Here is an 11,737-nt window from a genome sequence, read left to right on the forward strand (position 1 = left end):
TATTATTATTATTATTATTATAATTATTATTATTATCATCATTATTATCTCTCTCTCATATAGAAGAAAAAACTATTAAAACAAACACAAAAAACACGATCTCTATCTGTGGAAAAGGATTATAATTGGTTTCATGCACTTAATTAATATTCCTTCCTTTACTGTTTTCTGTTATCATATAACGAATCTTATCATTTTCTCCACTGCATGAATATTGCACACATGTTTCTTGTATTAACTGAAAATCACACAGTATGCGTTAACCACTCTTGCAGGAAGGCTGTTACAGTGGCGGACGACTCAATTCGAGGAAGGAAGGAGGGAGGGAGGGAGGGAGGGGAAGGGAGAGCAATTTATTATCTTCTTTATTCTTTGTTCCATCTCTCATAATAGAAGGGTGTCGATCCAGTGCAGATGTAGCTAACAGATGTGGAGTAGAGGACCTGCATGGAAACAGTGCTCAGAAGGGAAAGACTCCGATGGTTTGGACATGTAAAGAGAGCAGGGGAGGACACAGTGCTGGGAGTTGTGGAGAGAATGGTAAGATAGGGTGTCCGGTGCAGATGTAGCTTACAGATGTGGAGTAGAGGACCTGGAAACAGTTTCTTTTTTCCTTTTTAGCATGTGACCTAAAGCGCCGGTATGCTTTTTTTATTAGGGGCCTGATGGTGGGCCCGAGCCCGTTATGGCGCAGACAATTGTTTATAGTGCTGCAATTATTATTGGCTCATGCTGTCCCCCGGAGATCATTCTTGATTTCACTTGCATAGCTTCTTCTAGAGTCCGGGTTGGTGGGTAGTCTTCAGGACAGCATGTGGGTAGTCTTAGGCCCCTCGGCGGTGACTGAAAAATCCCAGGTGGTTAGCGGCGGATTCGAACCCTCATCATCATCAACCCTGCGAATGCGGGGCCGGCACGCTAACCACTCCGCCACCACCTCAGAAACATGGAAACATGGAAATGCAGGCAACATAAAGCCTATTGACTCATTACGAGATTGCCGGCTTTGGTGATTTAATCTGCTCGACAGGCACTTGGGGCCTGGGGAGCAGATGAAAGCACCTCGACATTGACGAGCAGATGAAAGCACCTCGATATTGAGGAGCAGATGAAAGCACCTCAATATTCAGTTTACTCCCGACGCAGCGAAGTGAAGGTCGATTCTATATTTGAAGGAGTTGATAGTATTCGCATTTACTACTTCTGAAGGAAGATTGTTGCAGTGACGGATGACTCGGTTTGAAAAGAAACTCCTTCCGATGGGAAAGACTCCGATGGTTTGGACATGTGAAGAGAGCAGGGGAGGATACAGTGCTGGGAGGTTTGGAGAGATTGGCAAGACAGGGTGCGCAGTGCAGATGCAACTAACAGACGTGGAGTAGAGGACCCGGAAACAGTGCTCAGAAGGGAAATACTCCGAAGGTTTGGACATGTGAAGGGAGCAGGGGAGGATACAGTGCTGGGAGTTGTGGAGAGATTAGCAAGACAGGGTATCTAGTGCAGCTAGATGTGGATAACAGATGTGGAGTAGAGAACCTGGAAACAGTGCTCAGAAGGGAGACTCCTATAGTTCGGACATGTGAAAAGCAGGGGAGGATACAGTGCTGGGAGTTTTGGAGAGATTGAAAGTAAAAGGAAGGAGACCAGTTGGTAGACCTAGGAACACGTGGAGAAGGTGTATACAGGAAGACTTGGCAGTGATGGGATTGGATGAGCATCAGGCAGAAGACAGAGCAGAATAGAGGAGACCCATAAAGCGTCCAACCGCTCAGGAAGAGTGAAAACGGACGTTAAACGAAATTATGATGATGATGATGATATCTCATAATAGAAGAAGAAAAGAACAGAACTAAGAACATTAAGTGACCTTGGATACGTTCAGTTCACTCCCGACGCAGTAAAGTTACTGTCAGTGGAAATGGAGTTGTTCGTTTCCGCACTGACTACTTCTGCGGGGAGGCTGTTCCAGTGGCGGACGACTCTGTTCGAGGAAGGAAGTATGGAGGAGGGAGGGATGGGAGCGAGAGTTTTTATTCTTTTCCTTAATCTTTGTTCTCTCGTTCCATCTCATCCTTCCACATGCTCACTGCCACATATACTTCACTGCTCTGTTACTTAACTTTACTTTCTGATCATTTCACTTTACTTTCAGATTAAATAAGTTAACTTCCTCTGCATTGCGCCACGTAGGGCTACAGCTGATGCTTTTAAAATTAGGAACAACAGACGCTTTTAAAATTAGGAACAGCAGACGCATTATACATTAGGAACAGCAGACGCATTATACATTAGGAACAGCAGACGCATTATAAATTAGGAACAGCAGACACATTATAAATTAGGAAGAGTAATCACTTAAATTAACTTGAGAAACAAACAAAGATTAACATGATTCTGAGGGGAAGTAGGCACCCGTTTATTATATATACACATGTCTGTACATCATCAAGACCCCAAGACCCAGACCAAGCATTCCTAAACGTATACTATAGTCGCAGCACACGAGTCTGAGGTCTTCGTTATCGTGCTCTGGCAACTTGCCATTACACATTACACATCTCTCTCCTTTCCCTTCCCTCCTCTTCCTCCTCACTCAGGCTTAGTTATGCGGAAGACGAAGACGAGACCTTCCTTGTCACAGAAATAGTTTGGGACGATGCGCCGCTCCACCTGAAGGAATTATGACCATCATTTCAAATACGTGACCTTCTCCTCCTGGCCAGATCCTGACCATCTCCTTATACCAGTGTGTCGTGAGAGGCGCCCATACAGTGAACAGCCCCGCCAGACAGAAACCTTGATTAGAGTAAATGTTTTCTTGTACCAACGTTGCCAGATAGTTCTCCTGGGGCTCAATAATTAGATTCATTTATATCTATCGTTAAAATAGTGAATTCCTGATGTTTCTTGGCAATAGTTAGGTGTCAAAAAACGGTAAATACTATGCTCTGAGTACGATAATCTAGCAACGGTGCTCCCTACCTTCTTCCACTTCCCGTCCGCCTCCAGCTGGTCCATGTAAGGCTCCAGCTTGTCCTTGTAGGAAGGCACGGTCTGTAGGTACTCATGGCGCATCACGATGATCACGAAGCCTCCTGGAGTGCCGGAGAGGACGAAATCATTTAATCATTGGGGCATACACTAGGGGGCGCGTCATCTAGCCCACCCTAGGAAGACCACCTCAAGGTTTACTCCAGGCAAATCTGAAGTCTCTATGTAGGCTCTTTCCCATCCTAAACGGCGCCTAAGTTCGCCTGTTTGAAAAGCCTCTCGTAAAAGTTGCTGGGATTACCATGAACTGTCACGATCTTCAACGGGAAAACCACCCATGAAAACCCGGTGAATCTTCTCAGTGGCCTTGGGAAATAGTTGTGGCGGAAGATCGGCACGCCCAGGAACAATGCTAACCTACGGGTCCTCGCACGAGTATCTAAACTGAGGGTCCAGCTTCCAGCGCCTTCACCCGCTCAGCGGACCTTGCAAAACACACACACACTCTCTCTCTCTCTCTCTCTCTCTCTCTCTCTCTCTCTCTCTCTCTCTCTCTCTCTCTCTCTCTCTCTCACACACACACACACGCACTCACCAGAGCCTTCGCACTCCTACTAACCATGAACGTTACATTTCAGCCCGGAATCGTGCCAAATCTATTCTCCGACTTACCAAAACCTCTTTCATCAATAGAAAATGTCAACACCTTGCTTTTTTTCTAATTCTTCCCGTGACTTCTGGCACTTAGCCAATAAGATCTCCACCACTTTCACTTCTTCCACTTTCCCTTCTCTCCTTAACCCTTACGGGAGCACTGCCGTCTCATCTATCTCTAAGGCTGAACTCTTCGCTCAGACTTTCTGTAAGAACTCCACCCTGGACGATTCTGGGCATATTCCTCCTACTCATACCCCCTCTGACTCCTTTTTGTCTGTTATTAAGATTATACATAATTATGTCTTCTATGCCCTCTCTGGCCTCAACTCTCAGAAGGCTTATGGACCTGATGGAGCGCCTCCTATTGTCCTTAAAAACTGTGCTTCCATGCTGACACCCTGCCTGGTCAAACTCTTTCGTCTCTACCTATCACCATCTACATCTACTGGCAGTATGCTCGTTCCAATCCCTCAAACTATAGCCCTGTAGTTTTACTTTCCTGTCTATCTAAAGCTTTTGAATCAATCCTTAACCGAAAGATTCAAAAGCACCTTTCCACTTATAACCTTCTATCTGATCGCCAGTATGGATTCCGCAAGTAGCGTTCCACTGGCGATCTTCTTGCTCTCGTAACTGACTCTTGGTCATCCTTTCTTAGCCGTTTCGGTCAAACTTTCTCAGTTGCGCTAGACATATCGAAAGCCTTCCATAGAGTCTGGTACAAGTCTTTGCTTTCTAAACTGTCCTCTTTTGGATTATATCCCTCTCTCTGTTCCCTTATCTCCAGTTTCGTTTCCGGCCGTTCTATCTCTGCGGTGGTAGACCGTCACTGATCTTCCCCTAAACCTAACAACAGTGATGTTCCACATGGGTCTGTCCTATCACCCACTCTCTTCTTTCTATTCATCAATGATCTTCCCATAACAAACTGTCCTGTCCACTCATACGCCGACGACTCCACTCTGCATTATTCAACTTCTTCCAATAGAAGGCCATCCCAACAGGAGGTACACGACTACAGAGTGGAGTCTGCAGAACGTTTAACCTCAGACCTTGCTATCATTTCCGATTGGGGTAGAAGGAACCTTGTGTCCTTCAATGCCTCAAAAACTCAATTTATCCACCTATCAACTCGACACAATCTTCCAAACGCTTATCCCCTATTCTTCGACAAAACTCAGCTGTCACCTTCTTCAACACTAAATATTATCGGTCTATTCTTAACTCAAAATCTCAACTGGAAACTTCATATCTCCTCTCTCGCTAAATCAGCTTCATCGAGGTTTGGCGTTCTGTATCGTCTCCTCCAGTTCTTCTGCCCCGCACTGTTGCTATCCATGTACTGGGGCCTTGTCCGCCCTCGTATGGAATATGCATCTCACGGCTCCACTCACACAGCTCTTCTGGACAGAGTGGAGTCTAAGGCTCTTCGTCTCATCAGCTCTCCTCCTCCAACTGAAAGTCTTCTACCTCTTAAATTCCGGCGCGATGTTGCCTCTCTTTCAATTTTATATCGCTATTTTCACGCTGACTGCTCTTCTGAACTTGTTAACTGCATGCCTCCCCCCTTCCCGCGACCCCGTTGCCCACGACTTTCTACTCATGCTCATCCCTATACTGTCCAAACCCCTTATGCAAGAGTTAACCAACATCTTCACTCTTTCATCCCTCACGCTGGTAAACTCTGGAACAATCTTCCTTCATCTGTATTTCCTCCTACCTACGACTTGAACTTTTTCAAGAGGAGAGTATCAGGACACCTCTCCTCCCGAAATTGACCCCTCTTTCGGCCACCTCTTTTGATTTTATTTTTAGGAGCAGCAAGTAGCGGGCTTTTTTTTATATTAGTTTTCTTTCTTTGTGCCCTTGAGCTGTCTCCTTTGTTGTAAAAGCACTCACTCACTCACTCACTCACCATTCTTTGCGACGCGCACCAGGTCGTCGAGGCCACTGACTGGGATGTGACCTTCGCCCATACCGCCCGATATGACCACCATGTCGTATGTGTCTGAGAGAGAGAGAGAGAGAGAGAGAGAGAGAGAGAGAGAGAGAGAGAGAGAGAGAGAGAGAGAGAGATGTAAAAGAAAAATACGTATATTAATCTTTACATATGAAACAACAACAATAACAATAATTCCACTCACACAACTCTCCTGGACAGAGTGGAGTCTAAGGCTCTTCGTCTCATCAGTTCTCCTCCTCTTACTGACAACCTTCTACTTCTTAATTAAATTCCGCCGCTATGTTGCCTCTTTTTCTATCTTCTATCGATATCTTCATGATGACTGCTCTTCTGAACTTGCTAACTGCATGCCTCCCTCCCTCCCGCGGCCCCGCTGCACACGACTTTCTACTCATGATCATCCCTATACTATCCAAAACCCTTATGCAAGAGGTAAACTCTGGAACAGCCTTCCTTCGTCTGTATTTCCTCCTGCCTATGACTTGACATATTTCAAGAAGAGTGTATCAAGACACTTCTCCTCTCGAAATTGACCTCTATTTTGGCTACTCTTTACTTTTATCTTTTATGGGAGCGGCGAGTAGCAGGCTTTTTTTTATACTCTTTTAGTTGCCCTTGAGCCGTGTCTTTTGATGTAAAAAAAAAATTACTAATACCTTTGGGCACGGTGGAGTGTCCGCTGCCGATAAACTCCAGGAAGTCGTTGGTATAGATGCCAGTCTCCCGCTGCTTCATCATGCCCTCCGACGGGTCCACAGCGTCTATGTGCCTGTGGGAGTGGCTGTAGTAGTTGTAGTAGTAGCAGTATTAGAAGTAGAAGTTATAGCATTAGTAGTAGTTGTTGGGAATCAGTAAATTTACCCTACCCAACAGTTAGGTCACTCGCAAAGTGAATAACACACCCGTCATACAATCCCAAACAAACAAGTGCTTACCAGCTATTAGGTGGTGAAGGTATCCACCAAGCAACTCCAGACAGCCGAACAAATAATAATCCTACCGGATCCGTGTAGTAAAAATCTATCTGTCTCAAATAACTGCTGGGGGCACTTAGCTGAGAAGCGGGTCTCAAAAGATACTGTTGTCTCTGAAGTCTCGTTGCCGGGTGTAGTATCCCTCGAGTCAGGTAACAGAAGGCACACTGCGTCCGAGTTAATGGGTGGGCTGCAGTGCCTTGGTCTTTACTTTGTGAAGGCCGGTGGTGGAGTGAGAGAAAACCAACCACGTGGGTCTGAAGCGATATTTTGAATTTATCTCGCCAGATGGCGTGGCTTTCCTCTCTGTTTCCATCGGTTAAATTAAATAATCCTTGCTCTTTAATTGTAATTCAGCAAGAACAATTAGTTATTATTTCATGAAAGGAAACACTTCACTATTGTTATTCCTTTCATGGTAAATATGGTTAGTCTTCAGGCAGTGAATAAGTTGATTCTGTTTCGGTTTGGGAACCGATGATCGAAGTATTTAAGTACCCTCCGAGGCTTATTTGAGCTCAGACGATACTCATAGTTGGCTTGAACTGTCGGCCCGATCTGCGAGAGCAGTACCTCTCCCGGTGTTGTGATGTACATGAGAATGTTTCCCTTTCCCTAATGCTGGGAGAAAAGGCGCTCACCCCTGGACATGACGTCATAGGGTATCTGCAGGAGATGGGCATCCTCCATCTCTTGTAGGGTCTCTTCATAGAAAGTTATTTGTATTTCACTAATGCATTTTTAATAAACATTTTATTATATTTTAAACTAGTGCTATATCTGAATGGACCATTTCAAAACTATCTTCCTAATAACTTTTATCACCCTTAGATTATTTTAATTATTTGCCTTCCATTTTATTACTCCGGTGCCATATGACCAAGATGTTGCGGCGCCATGAAAGAAACTATATCAATCAATCAATCAATCCCTCTAATCCCAAGCCATTCATAACACCACGCAGTCGTATTATGAATGTATGTAAATTCCATAAATAGATAACGTACAGACTAACAGTGAGACAAAACGTCATGCGCAGGTCATCGCTAGATCTGTAAACAATGGGGGTTTCCCCGGGCCAAGCCACAGGGCTCAATTTTAAGTTAGAGTCGATGGACTATAGTAATGCCGCTCCTACCCGCTCCCAGTTCCCACCCAGCGGCCCTGCCTCTACACAAGCTGCTGTAATTTCCAACACATCGTCTTCATCTCCTGGGGTTGGACTCGTGTTGAGGTTGAGGCACTGGCAGGCAGAAGGCAGTGGACTGGAGGATATTTAAGTATGGTGACCGGACATCCCCCTGTCTGCGGCCCTGCGGCACCCACCTGAAGCCTTCCCGGTGGAGTTCGCGGCCCACGCAGCCCGTCCCGGCGGCCACGTCCAGCACCCTGGCCTTGGCTCGCCGCTCCGGGGGTACCCAACGCAGCGCCTCCTCCAGCGTGATGGCGGGGCCACGGTACCCGCCTTTCCAGATCATCTAAGGGGACGGGGAAGCGGGTGATTACAGGTGCGTACCCCAGGGGCCGCATCACTTCACTCCCGGACCTCACGGAGTAGTCGCCGGTATAACGCAAAATCATTCCAGCGATACCCCATGATTCTGCGTAGGCACTTGGTACTGAAGGCATATCTCTCTCTCTCTCTCTCTCTCTCTCTCTCTCTCTCTCTCTCTCTCTCTCTCTCTCTCTCTCTCTCTCTCTCTCACCACGACCCGGTCTGAAGAACTCCTGGAGAAGTACCGTAGGCTCATCCAGCAGTATAAGTCTAAATCCCCTAACATTTTGATTTCAGGAGTTCTACCACGGACTTGGGCGGAGAGCGAATTTTTCAGTAAGGCCTTCAGCCTAAACAACCGCTTACAGACTCTTTGTAGGGAGCTTGACGTGGAGTTCTTAAACGCATGGGACAATTTCTATGGACAAAGTGAGCTCTTCCACAGGGACGGATTGCACCTTTCTCCCATCGGGGCAGCCAGATTCGGAAGGCTCCTCAACGACGCAGTACGTGTTATCCGAGCAAAAAACGAGTCACAGCCACGTCCCCCCACCCCGCCCGTGTAAATAGACGCCGTGCATCGCAACAAACCCGTAACCGTGATCCCGCAAGTACCACCACCTCTATTACCAAGCCTCTAGATAACTTAAAAATCCTTTGTTTCAATGCGCGTAGCCTAAGGAACAAATGTGATGAACTGAGATGTCTTGCTCTAACAGAAAATTTTGACATAATTGCTATAACCGAAACATTTATCGACACCACAAATATTGATTTAAGTTCCGAATACAACATAGATGGCTACAGACTCTTCAACAAAGATCGTGTAAACCGTAGAGGCGGTGGCGTCGCCCTTTATGTCAAAAGCTATTTGCAATCCACTAACAAAACACCGGGGAACAGTAACGTTGAACATTTGTGCGTGCGAGTAAACATTGCAAAAGTCAATTTAAATATATCTGTCACCTACAGACCTCCCGGGCAATCAACAACGACTGACTGATATTAGGAGACTTTAACCTCCCCCATATCGACTGGGCGACACTGTCAGGTACAGAAGGCGAGTCACATAGAATGATCGAATTTCTAGAAGAAAATTATCTAAGCCAAATGGTTTCTGAGCCAACTCGACAAAATAATATACTCGACCTTGTTATAACGACCCTCGGTGTTTAATACTAACAGTCTTCCTCTCGCTCCCACCAACACCAGTACTATTGTAAATCTCGAGCATGCATTGCCTAATTTTGAAATAACAACCGATGAAGTCCTTAAAGCTCTCCATTCACTTAAAACAAATAAAAGTCCAGGACCCGACAAAGTATATCCTATACTGCTTAAAGAAACAAAGAGCGAAATACTCTCCTCCCTCACTACCGTATTCAATATGTCCTTGCGACAAGGCATCGTCCCTTCGGATTGGAAAAAGGCTAACGTGACACCGATTTTTAAGAAAGGAGACAAAAAAATACCAGGTAACTACCGACCCATTAGTCTAACTTCAATTGTAGGTAAGCTACTTGAGAGCATAATTAGAGACAAAATTGTGAGTTACCTCGAAAGCCACTCATTAATTGGGGATTCACAACATGGCTTCCGTAACAAAAGATCCTGCCTGTCAAACCTACTGACCTTTTATAACGATATCTTCTCAATTTATGACGTAACCAAATCAGTGGACGTAGTCTATCTTGATTTCCAGAAAGCGTTTGATAAAGTCCCACATCATAAATTACTTTATAAATTAAAGCAAATAGGCATTGACGGTCAAGTAAACCAATGGATCGCGAATTGGTTGAGCAACAGACAACAAAGTGTTGTGATTGACGGATTTAACTCAGAGTGGGCGCCGGTCACTAGTGGCGTCCCTCAGGGCTCGGTTCTTGGCCCAGTGCTCTTCATTATTTACATCAACGACGTGGATGTTGGACTCAATAATCGCATTAGTAAATTTGCAGACGACACAAAGATTGGTAACTCGGTTCTTACTGACGAAGACAGGCAAAGCCTCCAAGAGGATTTGCACAAAATTTCAGCTTGGTCTGATAAATGGGAGATGCCCTTTAACGTAGACAAGTGCCAGGTCCTTCAAGTTGGAACAAAAAATAAGAAGTTCGATTACGAAATACACGGCGTTAAACTCACAAGCGTTCAGTGCGTTAAGGACCTGGGGATTAAAATCGCGTCAAACCTCAAATTCTCACATCAATGCATCGATGCAGCAAATAAAGCGAACAGAATGTTGGGCTTCATTAAAAGAAACTTTTTATTCAAGAATAAAGATGTAATACTTCCGCTCTACAATAGTTTAATCAGACCCCACTTGGAATATGCGGTACAGTTTTGGTCTCCCCACCATGCAAAGGACATTGCTAAACTAGAAGGTGTTCAGCGTCGAGCAACAAAAATGATCCCTTCCTTGCGCAACAAATCTTACGAAGAAAGGCTTTCCACCCTTAACATGTTATCTCTTGAGAAACGTCGCCTCCGAGGAAAACTGATCGAATGTTTTAAAATACTTAATGGTTTCACGAATGTAGACAGAACAAAATTGTTTATGATCGATGACACTTTGCGAACGAGGAACAATGGCACAAAACTCAAATGTAGACAAGTAAATTCAGACTGCACCAAATTTTTCTTCACCAACGTTGTAGTGCGAGAATGGAATAAGCTCCCACCATCAGTGGTCCAGTGTAACACGATTGACTCCTTTAAAAACAAGCTCGACCGTCACTTCCTTGAACTTAATATTAACTAGAGAAGAAAAGCAACGTTTTGGAGCCATCTGATTAATGTAAAATCACTTAGGTTTAAGGACAGACCACCTAGTCTGGACCATGGGGTCTGTGTGGTCTGATTTTCTATGTAAATCTATGTAAATCTCTCTCTCTCTCTCTCTCTCTCTCTCTCTCTCTCTCTCTCTCTCTCTCTCTCTCTCTCTCTCTCTCTCTCTCTCTCTCTCTCACCATCTCCTCGTAGTTCTCGGACCACTCGTCGTAGCCGGCCGCCATCTCCTCCGGCGTGACCCCCGACCTGTGGACGTTCTTGTTCGCCCTCATTGCCACGTCGCCCCGACTGCCGCCCTCAGACATTATCCTGCAGCAGGGAAGAGACGGGAGAATCACAGGCAGGACATGACTACAGTACAGTACAATTCCTTTATACATCCTATATATATTTACGAAGGTAGGTACGGTTTTCTAGCCCTGCGCCGCACTCCTCGCTGATTTGACGGCTGGCTCTCAAGCTCCGCCCACCTTCATGACAGGTGTGACCCGCCTCTCTCTCTCTCTCTCTCTCTCTCTCTCTCTCTCTCTCTCTCTCTCTCTCTCTCTGGAATGGAATGGAATAGACTAAGCAATCACATAGTTAGTGCATCGACGATAGCTTGGTTTAAGAGTAGACTGGATAGCTACATGGACGAGGATGACAGGTGATAGTGAGGTGTGGGTGCAGTAAGGCTCTCCGGCTTATTGCACGGCCAGCTGAAGTTGCTCTCTCTCTCTCTCTCTCTCTCTCTCTCTCTCTCTCTCTCTCTCTCTCTCTCTCTCTCTCTCTCTCTCTCTCTCTCTCTCTCTCTCTCTCTCTCTCTCTCTCTCACGCACACACACACACACACACTCCCAGGCTTCACGGTCTGACAGGGCGACGGTT

General features: G+C 45.6%; 1 protein-coding gene across 2 annotated transcripts; it reads right to left on the minus strand.

Moving 5' to 3' along the window:
- Window positions 1-696: 696 nt before the first annotated feature.
- Window positions 697-11,128, minus strand: LOC127002645 (uncharacterized). 2 transcript variants are annotated; one of them, XM_050868702.1, is made up of 5 exons: window positions 11,050-11,128; window positions 7,912-8,063; window positions 6,268-6,380; window positions 2,983-3,095; window positions 697-843 (listed from the first exon to the last, which is right to left on the minus strand). In XM_050868702.1, exons 1-5 carry the CDS (start codon window positions 11,092-11,094, stop codon window positions 703-705), a joined length of 564 nt encoding a protein of 187 aa, XP_050724659.1. In that variant the 5' UTR covers window positions 11,095-11,128; the 3' UTR covers window positions 697-702. The 2 variants fall into 2 exon arrangements, with proteins under 2 accessions (XP_050724659.1, XP_050724658.1); XM_050868701.1 differs by having other exon boundaries at window positions 6,268-6,392.
- Between the last annotated feature and the right edge of the window lie 609 nt (window positions 11,129-11,737).

This window comes from Eriocheir sinensis, chromosome 23 (assembly GCF_024679095.1).
Source record: "Eriocheir sinensis breed Jianghai 21 chromosome 23, ASM2467909v1, whole genome shotgun sequence".
Taxonomy (NCBI): domain Eukaryota; kingdom Metazoa; phylum Arthropoda; class Malacostraca; order Decapoda; family Varunidae; genus Eriocheir; species Eriocheir sinensis.